This window comes from Diabrotica virgifera, chromosome 9 (assembly GCF_917563875.1).
Source record: "Diabrotica virgifera virgifera chromosome 9, PGI_DIABVI_V3a".
Classification (NCBI taxonomy): Eukaryota; Metazoa; Arthropoda; class Insecta; order Coleoptera; family Chrysomelidae; genus Diabrotica; species Diabrotica virgifera.
The window spans coordinates 194818331-194838225 of record NC_065451.1 but is presented as its reverse complement, the minus strand read 5'-3'; the positions used below and the strand labels follow the sequence as shown (position 1 = coordinate 194838225).

The window sequence follows — 19895 nt, the reverse complement described above, 5'->3', positions numbered from 1 at the left end:
CCGCTAATTTTATCGTCGTTATGTTCTGTACTTAATAAAATTACTGCCTTATTCTTTTTAGGAACGTAAGACGCCAGTATTATTTCCTCAGTGAAGGCAAAAACTGAGGACTTTTCTTGTCTAGAAATATTGGGTAGTAGGGCTGGAGGGATATCCTGCTTGTTTTTTAGAAGTGTTCCACATAATGTTATTTGTCGATCTAGGAGTTGTTTTGCCAAGGGAACACTGGTAAAAAAATTATCAGTAGTGATGCCATAACCAGTTTTTAGAAATGAGACCAAATCAAGTACTACTCTTTTGCCCTGGTCTTTTTCTGGTTTGTTACCATCTTTTCCAGTATAAATCTGAAGGTTAGCAGCATAGGTGATTGTTGCATCAACTAGAGCCCATATTTTGATGCCATACTTGGCTGGTTTTGATTTCATGTAGACTCTAAATGGACACTTACCTCTAAAACTTACAAGTTGTTCATCAACAGTTAGATGAGAGTGGCACTTAAAACTTTCTTTACAGTGTTCTACAAACTTTGTAAACACTTCCCTAAAAGCTGCTAGTTTGTCAGAACTTCTACGTTCTTCTCTAGTGTTCAAATCATCGAATCGCATAAGTGAAATTATATCTAGAAATCGGTCGCGTGACATGGCAGCCGGAAAAATAGATCGACTGTACAAAGGGTTTCGACACCACAAAAAGTGCACTGGTTCCCTATTGGCTTTTAGCGCACCCGCCGTAATCAAGAGTCCCAAGACCGCATAAATTTCCACTGAATCAGTGGGCAACCAGGTTCTTGTTTTATTAGGATTTTTCCCATTCCAATCCTGAATGTATTTCTCCGCTTTCTGGTTTGTACATTTGACGATGATCTCTACAATTTTCTCATCTACAAATAATTTGAAGCAATCACTAATTTTAGCGACATTTTTAGATTTTTCTGTGAGCCCTGGTTTTTCGAGCAAGTTTTTTGTGCGACATTTAGTTTTTCGTAAAGGACGATTTTTCCAAACTGTACAATTCTTGGAAATAAATGTGGAATCTACTGCCCCCAAAACTGGTTTATCAGAATCATTACTGTCGCTCTCAGATGGCTAAAATATAATAAACTCAAGATAGAAATATCGTACATAAAACAAAAATAAAAATTACCTGCAGAATTTCAGGCTCATATTCCGCTACTTCTAAATTATCATCTAATTCTGAATCATCCGATAAACTATCTCTTTCAGAAAGGTAATCATCATCACTTTCCTCTAACCACTGCACTGCAGTTTCACGATCCTGTTCTTTCCGAAGGCCTAACTTTATTTTTTTCGACATATCGGTAAATCGTTTAATCACAAATGGATAAACTAAAACTGTATGTTAGCACTAAGTAATCCACAGAACTGATTTGTGCCTTTTGGTGCCGTGCGCAAAACGTCTGGTTTAGTCAGTGGCGTCGACCGCAATGAACTGTACCGCGGTTGACGGAGGGGGTACAACTTGTACCCCAAGCACAGTGCTCCACTTTTCATAGGTAAAAATATGTCAAATTGAAAACAAATGGTTGGATATGCTTTTACACATCCCAATGAAGAAGTAACTAGAACAGTTAAACAAAATTCCAACATTTTTAAAAATTATTCATGAAAAATCGAATTTGGGGTACAATCTGTACCCCCCTCCGGTAGCGGAAGGTTAATTTCACATTTTATTTATATGTTCCTATGACGGATTAATTGTAAAGGGTTTTTACCCATATATTTTTTACTTTGGTGGTTAGCACGTTAGATTCACGTGAGTATAACCTATAACTTTTAAAATCGTAGTCAAAATTTTAAATACTTTGCATTATCTTATCAGGTTATACACATTTTAGGTAAACACTGATGATGATCGGTCATCCGATCGAAAACTAGTTCTGTTCTGTGATGTAGCCCTGTTTTGGGATTTTAACAAATATACCTTTTATAAAGGATTTTATGGTTTTTTCCACAAATATTGGTGTAATGAAAATTACATTTTTAATTAACTACTATTTGACATTTCGATTTCCACTCCAGAAATCGTTCTCAAAAAAGGATATTATTCTGAAAAAAATGCTAGAAAGATTTTATAACCTGAGTTTTATTTTTTTTTTAACCTAAAAAAACTGTGTTGGCTTGCCTGCTAATTGTGGCCAAATAGCCGGAAAATCTCATCCGCAAATTTCAGATCTTTTGTTTGGTTAAAGTTCAATATATTGCCTTCGATCTTCAGTTACTTTTCTCATTATCCAATCTATCATAATAAGAAATAGGATAGGAGTTAGTACGCAACCCTAATTGACTCCACTTTCTGTGGTTATTTCTTCTGATGTTATCTACTTTATCTGAGTGTTTCAGTTTGGCTCTCTATCCTTCAAAGAGAAGTTTGAAAAAGTTGATCATTTTTAGTGGGATCCCATAATATGTAGACTTAAAATTTTCCATATTTGTACTTTATTTACACGGTCGAAGGCTTTTTAAAAGACAAACAAAGATAAATCTTTCAATTTGCTTGTTCCAAAATAATGTTAGCAATGCAAATGTGGTCAATGGTGGAGTGTTTTCCACAGAGGCCTGCTTGGTTACTTCTCAGTTTCTTGTATGGTTCCGGCTTCAATTTTTCATTATAATTTTAGTCAACAATTTGATTTGGATGTAGTGCTTAGTAGTAACTGCACGCCAATTCTTGCATCGAGTCATATCTCATTTTTTTGGGTATTTTAATTCTCAATCTCCCCTTTTACTTCTTTGGTAATTCTTTATTCGTTCAAAAAAGATTAGCACTGATGAATTCAGCGTTCATAAATTAGGTGTACCCGCCAGATTCACGTATTGAACAACTAGCACAATGTAATAAATACTCATAAATAATTAATAGAAATCTTCTGTACTGGAACATACTTTACAAATTTTTTTCTAGTAATGTGTTTATCTTTCTCGAATATTAGTTCTATAATAATAATCTTGTTAAGACTCTTATGAAATGGTGATCATTTTGGTTGATCAATTACAACTATCGCGGAAATTGCCAAATGTCTCAAAGAAGTACTTGGGAAAAACCTACGGTTGACAGTGGGTTCTTCAACTGGTCATTGCCAACTAAGCAAACACCTCCACACGCGGACGGGCTAGTGGACACGCCTCTATATAGGTGTACAGGAGAAGACGAAACGAGCATGTCCTGTGAGTATCCGTAGGTACCGTCAATAATAGAGTACTCGTTCCGCCAGCCGTGGCCTACACCTGCCCACATAAGGGAGATGTCTGACGACTTGTCCACCTTCGTGTGGAAAAGACAGGATATGCAATGAGCTAGAGACTAAAACTCCCTGGTAGGATGCACAATGGATAAATTGTGGCCCAATTGATATGTGACTTGATTCACTCTCGCTACTCTGCAGATACAGTTACAGGATGATACAAATGTATATATCATTATAAAGAGCTTTTAACTTGTCAAAGCTATCTTTGGCACTCAAACACTCTAATACAATAATAATATTTTATATTAAATTAACTCAGTCTCACTATGGCACACACTTTAAACAAGAGTTTTTAGTTATTATCAGTACTTCCGTGTCCTTCGGGTCCCATTTTTAAAGCTTCTTCGACTATATCGGGATTTACAAAACCCGTACTTCTCCTATTTGATAGCCTATTTTTGGATCTTCGTTTTCTTTGCGTCTCGCTTCTGTCGGCACTAAAAGAAATAATAAACGAATTAGTTTAAACTAAAACAAAAAGAAAAGATGGTTTAGATTTGATTACATTACTTACAGAGCCTCTACTATGTGCTTATACGTTAGGGTGGTGCGAAAAAAGTCAAGTTGATAATCCCGTATCGCTATAGTGCGGAAAAGTTGCGATTGGTAATTACATTGAAGGTAATTACAAAAAAAAACAAAAATTATTAAAATCGGACTTTATCTTCCGATCCCGCAACGGGCCTAAAGATTATGAAAAAAATGAAATTTTACCTTTTCTTCGGAAATTTTTATTTATCCTCCATGTACGTTTTATTTATCGCTATAGTAAAATTTATTTACAGTTTGCATGGTTAAGTAATAAAAACAACAGTTTTACGCATCTAACGAATATCTTCCGATCCCGCAAGGTCCGATCCCAAATCTATAAATATTTGAAATTTCCGATGATTTTGATAAATTAAAAAACATTTAATTATATCATTTTTCTCCTACATTGTGAAGTTTTTCGCTTGTTTATATATTGTATGACAATACTTAAGCAACCCAGAACTCACAACGAGAAGATGGTTGCACTTCTAGCTCCACACACACCCTTCTCTCCAACCAACCAATGAGTGTGATTTTTACATTATTTACATAGCAAATTTCTTTTTCATGCTTGTATCCAGCTTTTAAAGTCAACTTTGTATTGTGATTTGGTGGTAGAATCTGGCAGCATGGACCTTGATTTAAGTGTTGCCCTTATGAATCCATCTCTTGATTGGGACCCACATACATTAGACCAGGGGTGACCAACTTAATCGGACTCGAGATCTACTGTCTGCCTTTCTAATTCTCTGGGATCTACTGACTAGGATTTTTTGCAATATTTAGGACGGGAATAGGTAGGTAGGTTGATAATTTTTTCTTGCCATCGATCGACTGACCTAGGGGTCTCGATCGACGGGTTGGCCACCCCTGCATTAGACTATGCTTCCTTGACTAACTTTAGGCACCTCTCATCAGCTTGCGTTTGTCAGGGATAGTTTTGTACATTCTAGTCTGGTATGTCGCCCGATGTAATGCAAGAACTTATATCTTCATTTGACGCTTCGAAGAAATGGTGGAGAAGATAGTTTTGCAACAGTCTGCAATAGTTTTGCAACATTATATTCCAGTCTATTATTTCAGTTTAGTCCCGTGCTTCAAAATTTCAAGTAGTAGGGAGAAAGGAAACACATTAAAGAGCTAGGGCTAAGGAGAGTGTTAAAAGCCGGATAGACTAAAGCGAAGGGCAAACGTATTAGAAATTTCATCCCTCCTACTTTAAATTTTGAAGCACAGGACTACACTGAAATATTAGATTTGAATGTTGTAAAACTATCTTCTCCACCAGTTCTTCAAAGCGTTTCAAAAAAGATATAAGTTCCTACATTATATCAGGCAACACGCCAGACTGGAATGTACAAAACCATCCCTGTCATACGCAAGCTGTCTAGCGGTACGTAGAGTTGGTCACGGAAGTATCGTCTAATGTATGTGGGACCCAATCAAGAGATGGATTCATCAAGGCAACACTTATATTCAAGGTCCATGCTGCCAGATTTTACCACCAAATCAAAATTCAAAGTTGACGTTTAAAAGCTGGATACAAACAAATGAAAAAGAAATGTACTATGTAAATAATGTAAAAATCACACACTCATTGGTTGTATGGAGAGAAGGGTGTGGATGGAGTAAAAAGTGCAACCACCCTCTTGTTGTGAGTTCTGGGTCGTTTAAATATTATTATACAATATATAAACAAGCGAAGAGCTTCACAGTGTAACAGAAAAATGAGATAACTAAATGTTTTTTAATTTATCAAAATCATCAACAATTTCAAATTTTTATAGATTTTGATTGACCTTGCGGGAAGATCGGAAGATATTCTTTAAGTGCGTAAAACTATTGTTTTTATTACTCAACCATGCAAACTGTAAATAAATTTTTCTATAGCGATAAATAGAATGTACATGGAGAATAAATAAAAATTTCCGAAAAAAAGGTAAAATTTCATTTTTTCATAATCTTTAGGCCCGTTGCGGGATCGGAGGATAAATTCCGATTTGAATAATTTTTGTTTTGTTTTTCTTGTAATTACCAATCGCAACTTTTCCGCACTATAGCGATACTGGATTATCAACTTGACTTTTTTCGCACCACCCTATTATACGTATTTCGGAATAACCGAAGCACCTTTCCTCATCGGAGCACCTGGGTAGAGACACTTAACTGCAATCAAATCCTTTCATCCTTTCGGGGTAATTATCTAAATAATTACCAAAGCTGCTACTAGCACCATCTATGAATCGAAAGTTAAATAAGGCAGGAAATAAATTCGAAATCATTTATCCTCTGAGCTTTTTAAGTTGGAAAAGTAAAGCATAACAGAGTGGCGAAATATTCGACAAGGGAAATCTAAAATTGCATTTCACGTCCTGTCATTCACCGTGAATGACAGGACGTGATTAGTGAATTATTTCCTTTAATATCCACAAAAGTGAATAAAGTTTAAACTAAAACAAAAAAAAAGATGGTTTAGATTTGATTACAGTACAGAGCCTCTACTATGTGCTTACAGGTATTTCGGAATAACCGTTTCCTCATCGGAGAACCTGGGTAGAGGCACTGAACTGAAATCAAATCCTTTCATCCTTTCATCCTTTCCGGGTTTATCAAAATAATTACCAAATATGCTACTAGCACCATCTATGAATCGAAAGTCAAATAAGTCAGGAAATAAAATTCGAAATTATTTATTCTCTGAGCTTTTTAAGTTGGAAAAATAAAGCATAACAGAGTGGCAAAATATTTTTCCTGACTTATTTGACTTTCGAATTAGTTTAAATTTAATTCTTTTTCTATTATTATTATTATCTATCTATTATTATTATTTTTTGAATTTTGGAAGCATATTTAATTTTGATTAATATTTTAATTAGTTTTTTTAATTTTTAAAAAATTTTATTTTTTAACTTTTTCAACAAATATTCATAAACTGCATGCATCCATTTGCTTATACATGCTTATGAGTATCTGTTACTCATAAGTGTGTATTTTGTGCGGTTTTTTATTAATGACGGTTTTTATTTGTTAAATTTACAATTTTTAAAGATTTTTAATTTGGCAGCCTAGGATATTCATTTTAGAGAAAAACTTTTAAATAGAAAATTGTAGTAAATTAAAAAACCTTCAATTTGAGCTATGGCAAGTTTAATTTCGGTAATACGTTATTGCAAAACAGCCTGTCAAAGATCCAAAATGGCCGTTTTTTGCAATTGCCTTATTTATTGTAAACATAACTTTTATGTATTTTTTAAGGCTATAAAATGAAGATCTTTCAATACTAAACATAAAAAGAATTTGTAGTACCCGATTGGTAAACTTGTTTAGATATTATAATTTGTTTATCCCAAGAGGTCAAATGTCCAAGACTATAACTTTTTGAAAAAAAATCGTACAGAGTTAATACAAAATCCACTCTATCAATATTATCTTAAAATAAAAATTATTTTAACCAAAAATTACATTTAATTATTAAAAATGATTTTTAAATTGTAATTGAGATTTATTTTTCGTTACGACTATGATTTATTGTGTCGGTTACCCTTAGCAACGGCTAGCAACTTATAATACATTGTATCACGGTTTTTGCTTTCAATTTTAAAGCACCGCTTGGATTAACATGAAATTTGGCAAACACATAGATAACATGTTAAAGAATAAAAATGATATTGGGCCTGTGTGTGCTGTTGTCCTGGGGTGAGTTTCACCCCTTATGAAGGGTGAAAAAATATATGTTCAAAATAAGTTCGGAAATGGATAAAACGTCTAATTCTAAGCACTTTTCGTTCTATAGCATTTTTTCACCAAAGTAATACCTTTCGAGTTATTTTAGAGTAAATACCTTAATTTTTCAACAACAAAAAAACACGTTTTTAGGCAGTTTTTGACAAATAACTCAAAAAATAAGGGTTTTATTGAAAAAATGGATTTCAACAAAAACATAGAAAATTAAAAATTGAAAAAAATGATGTATGCATGAAATCTCTAGATCCAGTATAAACAAAGTTCTAGCTAATGAAAAATAGGTTAATATCCGTCAAATTTCAAAGTGGATTATTTCAACGTGGAATAATAAAAAAATCATGCATTTTTGGAGAAAAATTATTTTTTAAAGTATTTAAAAAAATATGTATATCTGTTTTTAAAAAATGTTTATAGCATCAAAAGTAAGCAAGTTACTCTTGATCAGTCAACCCCCAATTAGCATCTTAAATAAAATTAATCATTACCGCTTCACAAGTTACTTTGCTCATGTATTATTTATATGATCTGTAAGTATCATCGGTTCAAAGGGCTTATTTAAAATAAAATTGGTTTTGAAATAAATCTGTTTTAATTTTTAATAAAAAAAAATGTTTTTTTCTAAATACCTTAAAATTTATTAATGTGACCAAAAATCACAAAGAGTAAAAAAAATTAGTTTTTGCTGTTACGAATATTTTGGATTTTTTGCTTTTTTTTTGGAAGGCAAAAATTTGTTAAGATATGGCTGTTCTAAATTTGCATACACTCTTGATTATTGACTAGTTCAAGTCCTTTAACTACTGCTCCTTCAAAAATAAGCACTTTGAACCGATGAAACTTACAGACATAAACGACACATACACGAGTAACACAAAATTGAAGTAAAATTGATTAATTTCATTTTTGATGCTAATTAGGGGGTGACTTTCCCGAGTTTTTTGGCCAAAAAAAAAGAGATCAACTTTATTTTTAGCGTAACTTGCTTACTTTTGAGCCCAAAAAAATTTTTTTTAAACAGATATACATATTTTTTAAACACTTTAAAAAGGTTGTAATGATTTTTCTCCAAAAAGTGCATGATTTTTCGGTTATTTCACGTTGAAATAATTCACTTTGAAATTTGACGGATATGAACCTCTTTTTCATTAGCTAGAACATTGTTTTTACTGGGTCTAGAGATTTTACGCGTACACCGTTTGTTTCAATTTTTAATTTGCTATATTTTTTGAGTTATTTGTCAAAAACCGCCTAAAAACGTGTCTTTATTGTTGTTGAAAAATGAAGGTATTTACTCGAAAATAACTCGAAAGGTATTTATTAACTTGGTGAAAAAATCCTATAGAACAAAAAGTGCTTAGAATTAGACGTTTTATCCATTTCCGAACTTATTTTGAACATATATTTTGAACACCCCTTATAAGGGGTGAAACTCACCCCTAGGACAAAAGCACACAGAGGCTCAATATCATTTTTATTCTTTAACATATTATCTATGTGTTTGCCAAATTTCATTGTCAATCCAAGCGGTGCTTTAAAAGTTAAAGCGAAAACCGTGATTCAATGTATTATCAGTTGCTAGCCGTTGCTAAGGGCAACCGACACAATAAATCACAGTCGAAACGAAAAATAAATCTCCACTAAATTTTAAAAATCATTTTTAATAATTAAATGTAACTTTCGGTCAAAATAAATTTTATTTTAAGATAATATTAGTCTTTCTTTAGTCAATGACTGTAAAATAATTTCTTAATTGTTTTAAATAAAGTCACTACGATTTAAAAAACAAAAACAATTATCTCGGCTTCAGTTGGCCGTAGAATATTTTTATTTGGTTTTGAATCTTTATTTTGGCTTCAGCAACAATAATCTGCAAGTTATAAACTCATAGCATGTACAGGGGCGGCTTCAGTTCTAAATGTTTATAACGAAATTTGCCCCCTTATTTTCAAACCCGAAATAAGAGGTTGAAAAATGTTACACACATTTATTTACATCAGAATATGAAAATATAAGTCTTTAGAAGGAGAGTGGATCTTAAATTAACTCTGTACGATTTTTTTTCAAAAAGTTATAGCCTTGGACATTTGACCTCTTGGGATAAACAAATTATAATATCCAAGCAACAAGTTCACAAATCGGGCACTACAATTTTTTTTTATGTTTAGTATTAAAAGATCTTCATTTTAAAGCCTTAAAAAATATATAAAAAAATATTTTTACAATAAATAACGCAATTGCAAAAAACGGCCATTTTGGACCTTTGGCAGGCTGTTTTGCAATAACGTATTAACGAAATTAAACTTGCCATAGCTTAAATTGTAGGTTTTTTAATTTACTACAATTTTCTATTTAAAAGTTTTTCTCTAAAATAAATATCCTAGGCTGCAAAATTAAAAATCTTTAAAAATTGCAAATTTAACAAATGAAAATCGTCATAAATAAAAAACCGCACAAAATTTTTGGTTACATTTTAGTATAAGTTATTCCTGGCATCATCCTTTACAACACCTGATAGGTTTCAAAAATTCCTGAATTATATCCTGAAATTGACCTATTTTTCACCCACAGCTTGGACTATATTTCAAAAAATGTTTTCGAATTTAGCTTTCTATTAACATTTGTGCAACCAGACAATGTTCTAACTCTGGTTTTCTTTAATTGTAGCATTTAACTACTTGTAACGCCGACCTGAAGATGATCTGAATAATGTAGAGATCGAAACCGGTCGTCAAAGTATAATTAAATGATTGTGAGTAAGTCTTTGTTTCATTACTACATTTAATATGGACTCACAGATGCAACCCATTCAATATTTTAATACTTTTTATTAGAATAATATGTGAATTCAAATTTGTTGGTATTCATGTATAATTTGTTATTTAAGAACTAACCAGAGACAGAGACCTTTGGAGACTGACAATACACGACATAACGATAACCACTACTCCTCCGAGGAGGAAGAAAGATGTATAATTCGTTTTGCTACTCTCAACGTTCCTATTTTAGTAAGAAATAGATCTACTTCAGGGAAGCGACCCCTCCCCCGTGAGCCTTAGTTATTCCTTTCCACCCACAGCTAGAAAAAACCATGACCAAAATTTCCCTCTTCCTTTTCACTCGTCAATTCACATTTGGTCAGCATGGCGAGTTATGAGAAGTACTAAGAAGGGTCAACAAAGATAGAGAACTGCTAAAGACTGTTAAACATCGAAAAATGTCTTATCTGGGTCATATAGTAAGAGAAAGTCGATATAAAATGTTACAACTGATCCTTAAAGGCAAAATAGAGAGCCGTAGAGATGTCGGAGAGAAAACTTGGAAGTTTCTTGGTTAAAAACATTCAAGAATGGCCTCAGATACCAAATGCAGGACAATTATTCCATATTGCAGAAGATCCAGAAGCCTTCGCAATGGTGATCGCCAACGTCGGATAATTCTGATATGGCACGTGAAGAGGAAGAAGGCGAGTTATGGCCAATTATCCTAAAGATGAGAGTACCACTTTTCCGAAAAAAATCTCCAGAAATACGGCGGAGGGGGCAAGAACTATTTTATCAAATCACCGAAAAAACCAATAAGATTAAAAATTGCAAGCTGTAGTGTCAGATCCCAGAATCTGAAAGACCGAAGGGAAGTCCTAGAGAGAAATGGGTCCTCCCATGACCTGAGAGGTTACAGATCGAAATGAGTGAAAGAAAATTGTAACGAAAGCCAAGTCATACAACAAACTTTTACAATACACAAGAAGAATGAAGAGTACTTTAACGCGATAAGAAAGAAAGAAAGAACAACGCTTTCATTCCACCAGAAATGAAAGGCCACGAAGATGGTGGTGAATATCAGATCATATCATGACTATTATGAGACAAACTTACTTCCAATCATCCTTGGTAACGGATTTTAGTGCTTCCGTTTTCCAGAGATTCTACAGCTTTTATCATAATATATGTAGTTCGGAACCCTTCTTTAGATGGTTGTATGTATATGTATATCCGTATTTCGATTTTAGAAACTATGTTGTATCATAGCATTTAATTTGCTGGCATTTACTAATTAAATAATATCGTAATAACCTACTAATATGTAGATCTAATGAATTTGATATTGACCATGATTTAATAAAATAAACTTACTTTGATTGATTTCTTAATTTAACAGCAGGATGTTCCTCAGGGTTGTAATTTTCAGGTATACCATACTGCGTTCGGCAATTGTTATTTTCTGTGGTATGAAGTGGTAACCTAACAAAAAATTTAATACATATTAATTTACCAAAAAAATGTATGTGCATATTAATTTGATATAAATTAAAATAAAAAGATAGTTAATAGGAGAGTTTAAACTGTTAATTGAACAGGAATTTTTCATATTCATTACGGATAAACTGTGTGAACATTTTAAGTTATTCATTAAATATTAAATAAGAAAAAATCGACATGCTTTTGCAAAATTATTTTGCCAATATATTTTTCTTCTTGTGGTGGGGGAGGGGGATAATAAAAGAAACATTTAAACACCTATTACAGAAAAATGAAGGATATTTCTTTAGATAAAATTATTTCTATTGATTTCGTGTAAGTTTTAATATAAATCCTCGATCACTAAATAGTTCAAAACATGCTCCAATCAAGCCTCTTACAAGTATATATTATATTCAGATCGATGACATAAGTTTTTGATAGGAACTTTTGAAAAATATTTAATTACTTATTGTTTTTTCGATAGCAGTGATATCATAAGTTAATAAGATCAGTGGTACACGCGCAAAATTAATAAAAAAAATATGTTCATTATTGTTATAAATACCTCTTTTGTATTAGATAGTGGATCAGTATTTTTTTTTATAGAGATCAGTTGAGCCGAATTACATGTAGTAGGCCTGGATGCCCCGTACCAAAAAAAGTTGATTAATAGCAAGCTGAAAATTTGTTAATAGCTTAACGGTGTCTCTTCGGACAAACTTTGATGTACGGGAACATTGGAACAGGGGAAGTTTTAATTGTGGAACAGTTTAAAAATTTAGAACGTCACATTACGAAAACGTCCCATGTATTTTGTCGGACGGAACATCCAATTGATTCGTTACCTTGTCATTAAACTCTCATCCAAAAATCAGACTGCTGTTACTAACCAACATGATTCTTGTCATTTGACATGTTCTTCGTGTTCCACTCATTAAATTGCCCAGTTAGTGATAAATACCAGTCTGATTTTTTGCATAAGAGTTTAATGAAATGGTAACAACTCAATCGGAAGTTCTGTCCGACAAAATACATGGAACGTTTTCGTAGTCTGACGTTCCAAATTTTTAACCTGTTCCACAATTAAAACTTCCCCTGTTCCAGTGTTCCCATACATCAAGGTTTGTCCGACTAGACACCGTTAAGCTATTAACAAATTTTCAGCTTGCTATTAATCAACTTTTTTTTTGTTACGCGGAATCCAGGTCTATAATGCGTATGTCCCGTTTTTATTTGGCTTGTTCTGTATATGCGCAAATTTCCTTAATTTTTTGCGCATATTTTCTCATCTTTACTGATGACCGTTATTTGGTGCAAACAAAAGTGTTTTTCGTAAAATTATATTCTAGTTATTTATTTTACTAAATATGTTCAATCTAAAATTATTATTGGCATATCCTGGTAGTGTTTTTGCATGATACGTAAGTAAATATGCTGCATCATCACTAATATTATAATTTGCAATATTGGAGAGTCAAATCAAACAGATCCCCATTCGAGTCCATAGGTAATAACTATTAATATTTAAACTGATTATGAATCATAACTTGTATATCAACATTACTAGTTTGTTGACAGTTTTCGCTAAATAAGTAATGAAATGCTCGAGCCATTAGGTACAATCTGTACATTATCGATGTTGTTCAAACAACTCGTTTGATATATTATGTCATTACAAATGGGAGGTAAATTTTTGTTACAACAATAATTATCACAACTAGATGGAATTTTCTATATAATTGACATATTACTATTAAATTAACTATGATATATTTTATATTTTTATACAAATTTTACTGAAAATGGCGTATTTGATTTTATACGTAGTGACACAAAAATTTATTGTTTATTGGAATTATCCACTGCAGGCGTATTACATGGTGCTGACCGTTACAAAATATAATTTTATGTACAATTTTTATCTATTTTGTGAGATTTAATCAATACTCAACCATCTCACCAGTTTGGAGCAGTAGTGTTTTTTACTGCAACACTTTTCTACCTTAATCTTCACATAACGTTGAGACCAATCGAGATTGCACTGGACGTGATTTGAAAAATTAACTATTTCCGCCCCATCAGGAACCAATTCTAGATTGGGCAGCATATTTTAACTATGAGTGATTTTCTAAGCAGGATGCAATGGCTGGAACTACAAGTTGGTGTTTTAAATTTTTTTGTGATACTACTTTTGCTGTTTTACCTGTCGTTGCCTTGGATCCATAAATACAAATATTTGTGAAATATTTGCAATCGAGTTGATTTGCTTCAGAAAATATGTTAAGGTGTTAAAGACTCCCTCTTCGTTGTGTTAGTATACAGCGATGAGAACATAAGAAAGTCTTCGTTAAGTAAATATTTATATAGACTTCGCACAATTCCTAACAAGATGGCCAGTCTAGTAACATCAGTACTTTCAAGCGCTGCAGACAGTTCTTGTTTTATGTATCCTATGAGATATCCCGTCGTTATACCTACCCTCCTCGTAACTTACACATTTATGAAATTGACCAATTATCTTCACTTTGCTATATTTCTACACGTCTTTTTTGATAGGTATAATTTTGAATGTATTTTGTGACAAATTAAGTGTCCAATAAGGTATTTAAAGCAGTTCAACGTATTTAAAGCAACTTTATTCAAAAGTATCGTTCAAAGGATATATTTTGAGAAATTCAGTTGAGAAATTTGAGAATTTGATGATTTCATTAAAGTTTTCTTTCAAAATAAAAAAAAGGAATGTACAGAGTCCTGTAATGAGAGCTGTGACAGCTATATCAAAAATACCAAAACTCTCAATTAGTATGATAAAATTGATCCAAATAATGGCATAACCCAGACATTCAAAGTGAAAGTTATCCTCCAACACCAAATTGTTCTATATGGTCCACATAATGTTCAGAAAAAAGTCACACCATTTTGAGCGTCGGGTTTGGGGGGGAGAGGGGGAGAAATTGGTAAATTCGTTGTTTTTTAGGTCTTTCGTCAATATTTTTAAAACTATGCGGTTTAGCATGAACAACTTTCTATACAAAAATGTTCTACGTTAAATTTGAAATAAAAAGGTCCTGTGCATTAATCCTTCTAAAATGAACGGTTCCAAAGTTACGGAGGTAGTATAATGTAATTGGTCCAAAGAAACGCCTAACCCAGACATCCAAAGTAAAAGTTTTTCTCCAACACCAAATTGTTCTATATTGTCCACATATTGTTCAGTAAAAAGTTACATCATTTTAAGCGTCCGGTTTGGGGGGGAGATAAGGGAGAAATCGTTAAGTTAGTAGTTTTTTACGTTTTTCGTCAATAGTTCTAAAACTATGCTTAGCGTAAACAATGTTCTATAAAAAATGTTCTACATAAAATTTAAAACAAAAAAGGTCCTATACATAATTGTTATACAATCAACGGTTCCAGAGTTACGGAGGGTGAAAAACGGAGGTTTTCGATACTTTTTATATTATTTGGACAATTTATGATGATTTTGGGTGGTGAGGTTGACCTTTCTTCAAGGACTTATAACTAACGTACCATCGGCCACTGAAATAGCAAATTTTATTTACAAAAAAAATTCTTTCATCAGTAATAGTATTATAGATTGCCCAAAAAATATAAAAAGTATCGAAAATCTCCACTTTTCACCCTCCGTAACTCTGGAACCGTTGATGTTATAACAATTATGTATTCGACCTTTAACCTTTTTTGTTTTAAATTTTATGTAGAAAATTTGTGTATAGAACATAATTTACGCTAAATCATAGTTTCAGAAATATTGACGAAAAATCTAAAGCAACTACTAATTTACCGACTTCTCCCCCATCTCCACCCCTCCCCCAAATAGAACAATTTTGTATTGGAGAAAAACTTTTACTTTGGATGTCTGGGTTAGGCCTTTTTTTGGACCAATTATAATATACTAACTCCGTAACTTTGGAACCGTTGATTTTAGAAGGATTATGCATAGGGCCTTTTTTATTTCAAATTTAATGTAGAATATTTTTGTATAGAAGGTTGTTCATGCTAAACCGCATAGTTTTAGAAATATTGACGAAAAACCTAAAAACTACGAATTTACCGATTTCTCCCCCCCCCCTACCGCTCCCCCAAACCCGACGCTCGAAATGGTGTGACTTTTTTCTGAACATTATGTGGACCATATAGAACAATTTGGTGTTGGAGGATAACTTTCACTTTGGATGTCTGGGTTTGGGTCTAGTTATACCAAACTAAATCAGTATTATTATAAAAAAAACTACTGTCAAAACTGCCAATCAGAAAATTTTAGGGAAGAAGGCAACAAGATTTGAATAAAAGAAAAAGAAATTCAATCTGTCAACGAAATGGGAACTATGCAGAAGAAAATATGTAGTTTATAAAAAGAGGAAAACATCATTTTCAACAGACGGTGTAGATCTTATTAACTGCCAGAATTATGATATTTCACTCACTCAAGAAAGATTGGAAAATCAGACCACTAGAGAAAGCTACTAAATTTTTATATGGTGTTTTCTAAACTCATAGGTACATAATCAAGGCACAAGAAAGAAGGTTTAAAAACAGGAGGAACAAGGAAATTTAAACTAATAAGAGCACTGATGAGCTGAAAGGGTTTCCTTGATGTAGGAAAGAAAAGTTCTACAATTTTATGAAGAAAAATAATTTCAATGAATCTGGTAATGTAGTAACGTGCATTACAAATAAAAGAATGAAAAACAGAATAAGTGGAATAGAGATTATGTTTTAAAAGAAGCTGCAGATAAATACTAATGGACAAAGTGAGATAAGAACAAATTTGAGAAATACTGAATATGAAAGAGACACTAAAAAACGAATTAGAAAAACGAAAATATCCTTTTTATGGGCATATGCGAAGAATGCCGAAGACAAGCCGAGACAGTAATACCTTGAGAACTTGGAAATGGACACTAAACTGAAATAGGAAAAGAGGACGTGCTTAGTTACAGTGGGACAGACAAGTAAAAACAGCAATGAGAAAAGAAACCTCATTGTAGAGATAATTAGTTGTTCATTGTTAAAAATGTATTACTCGATGAATGTTGATAAAAATAAACCCAACTTTGTTATTCAGAGGTTGTTGAGCTCGCTGAGCATGAATATGACACCGGCCAGAGAATGTTATCAACGCCTTCCTCTGGAGTTGTGTAAAAATTCGTTATACAATTAGCCCAAACTCGCTACTCGCGGAGTTTTCGAAGTCGCTGAACCCGAATATGACACCATCAGGAGACTTTCGAGCATCTGGTGGCCGCTAAGGATGTTATCTACACCTTCTTCTAAAAGTGTTATAATTGGATGGTTTAAAATTAAACTTTAAAAAATATTTTTTAAATTGACAACTATGGTTTGTAGAAATTATTACGAATTGAATGCCCAAAATCGCATTAAAATCCACCTTACTTTACGGAAAGTCGATTATGCAGTTTTTTTCTTCGACTATTATTAAAAAAGTCTCAGTATAATTCATACAAGTATAAAAAACCGCTAAACGCCGTAAAAATGAGCGGCGCATACAATATTCCAGCTACACAAGATCTGATATGAATATTACGTGGCGCGAACATGTATTTTCATTTTGATGCAAAATAAAATTCTAGTTTTATTTTAAAAGATTTTTCCATAATATTTGCTCAATTTGAAGTAAAACGCGCCATAAAAGACAGTTACAGTCTGAATTTTGAAACTCTTTTGTGGCGCGATTACTTCAAATTTAGCAAATATGGAAAATATTTTGAAAACTAGAATTTTCGCGACACGTAATATTCATATCAGGTCTTTTGTAGCTGGAATATTGTATGCGCCACTCATTTTTACGACGTTTAGCGGTTTTTTATACTTGTATCAGGAGTTTTTCTAAGTTATTAATAAATTAAATAGAGGTATGAAGTTGAATGCAATGTTTCTTAATTACACGTTAAGCTTTATAAATGGTCGCCTTTGTCGCATTACCTTCCAAATGATCTAGTGTCCATCGAATGTACACTAGATTTTTTTTCTATTCGAAATAGATTGAAAAAAAAATACTGGGATGGCCGGTAAATAAACTCAGATTGCCCGTTGCCAGATCAAATTTAGTGTCGTAACCACTACAACTACATCAACCATTACGGGAATAATCGTTAATTGGATTATACTTTGTAGCTTAATCACTTCTAAACGGCTTAACCGATTTTGATCACTAAACATGAGTTTCAAACGTATTGACAAGTAGTATCGGATGCTTCTAAAGTCAAGAATGATAACTGAAGCTATTACAGGAATTATTGAGCTCGTTTTTTCCCATAGATAATAGATTTAATCATATTTATAAACCCTATAACTTAAAAATTCGAATTTTCCCGGATATCAGTTATACACTATTAGATTCGTCTAGAGTCCTTCTACAAACGCTTAATTACTGGCGCAATTCGTAGGTTGAAATTTTGAGTAATTGTCGAAAAACCAAAATTTTCAAAGTTTAGTTTTTCAGTTTTTCGGTTATACTGAGCCGTGTCTATGTCTGATTCTGACAGCTTACACACCATTTGAAAGCTTAACTCAACACTATTGATTTGGTGTATTTGCGGTTCTCCTGTCTCTTTTCTTGAACCGAAGATATATACCCCCAAAAAAATATGCCGTTTTGTACCTACCAAGTCCTCTAGCTGGCTTATGGGTGGTCAAAAGTCACAAACTACACCGGTTCCGAATCGGCCCTGACCCCCTGGTCAAACACAGAAAAAAAAATTCAGATCGGTTTAACTTTTCCACATACATACATACATACATACATACATACATACATACATACATATAGTTCGTCCGCTATAACTTTTCCCATGCGGTACGATTCATTTTCAGTCAAATTAAGTCAAAACATAAATTGAAATGAACGGCGTACGTTTCACTTTCTGTTTTGACTTAATTTGATTGAAAATGAATCGTACCGCATGGGAAAAGTTATAGCGGACGGACTGTACTTACATACATACATACATACATACATACATACATACTACATACATACATATCCACAAACATTTTCCCTTTTTTAAATAGAAATTGAGTCATATTTCTGAGCTCGGTAACTTTTGAATGGTATAACCGATTTTCAAAATTAGACATGCGTTGGAAAGGTAATGATCAGTACTATTAGAGACCGTAAAGGTTGGACTTAAATTTTTGAAGTTTTTGGGAGTTTTGGGGACGAGAACGAAAAACATACCCTATATAGGAACGGCCGTAAAATCCACACCCTTGGACCAAAATGGATAGTTGACATATGAATGGGTGAGTCTTTTCCTGAACTTTAAGATGGGAGTTGGCCCAATTTTCAATTCAGTCAGATTTAGAAATTCGAAAATTTCGTGTATATATAGTGTCGCGTGTACGGGGTGTGGGTGTGCGCCACTGGCGTGAACTGCCGTTCTCTGGTAAAAGTTGTTTATTTATCATAAAAGTGTCAAAGTGACAAACCAAAAATATCAACTTTGAAGTAACAAAATATATCTGCCATTATTGTCAAACGTCAAGATTTATTTATGTCTGCCATATTTTGATATGATTTTACCTAATTTTTTAGTTATACTTCTTATATTATATTATACTCAACCTACACGAAGTTACATATACCCAATTACTCAAGATTCAATTCATGAAAATCAAGAATCGTTTTTACCCAAATCCATTGTGACAGAAGATACAGACTTTTTTATGGACTTACTGTTGAGCATCATAGTACCCATCAATAACGGAATATGCAATGTTTGCATCAATTTTCTAGAAGTATATGATTGTATTATTCACAAATACTCCTCTGAAGATAAAAAAGAAATTAAAGAAAAAACGTTTTTTCAAGACGTGTTTTCGTGGTTTGGGTTTGGTAAAGAAGAAGAGGTTCAAAGCAAATGCTCGTATTATTCGATAACTATTGTTACTGGCACTGTTACTATTATTGCAGCTCTGCTATATTCCATGAAGAAGATGTTGGAATATTTCAGAGAAGAGGACTACTTGAAGGAAGAATTTGAAAATAGTTTTAACAGAAGATTTAAAATATGTAATTGTAAACTAAATAGAATGATTAATGAATATTAAGCAGTTGTTTTTAAAGCATCGAA

General features: G+C 32.8%; 1 protein-coding gene across 3 annotated transcripts in view; it reads right to left on the bottom strand.

Moving 5' to 3' along the window:
- Positions 1-2508: 2508 nt before the first annotated feature.
- LOC126892183 (uncharacterized) overlaps positions 2509-19895 on the bottom strand; it is a 72285-nt gene continuing 54898 nt past the window's right edge. For all 3 annotated transcript variants that reach the window (XM_050661664.1, XM_050661662.1, XM_050661663.1), the window contains 2 exons: positions 11674-11781; positions 2509-3702 (listed from right to left, as the gene is read on the bottom strand). In XM_050661664.1, the coding sequence (XP_050517621.1) occupies positions 3558-3702; positions 11674-11781 (253 nt within the window). In that variant the 3' untranslated portion in view covers positions 2509-3557. The remainder of the gene's footprint in view (positions 3703-11673; positions 11782-19895) is intronic.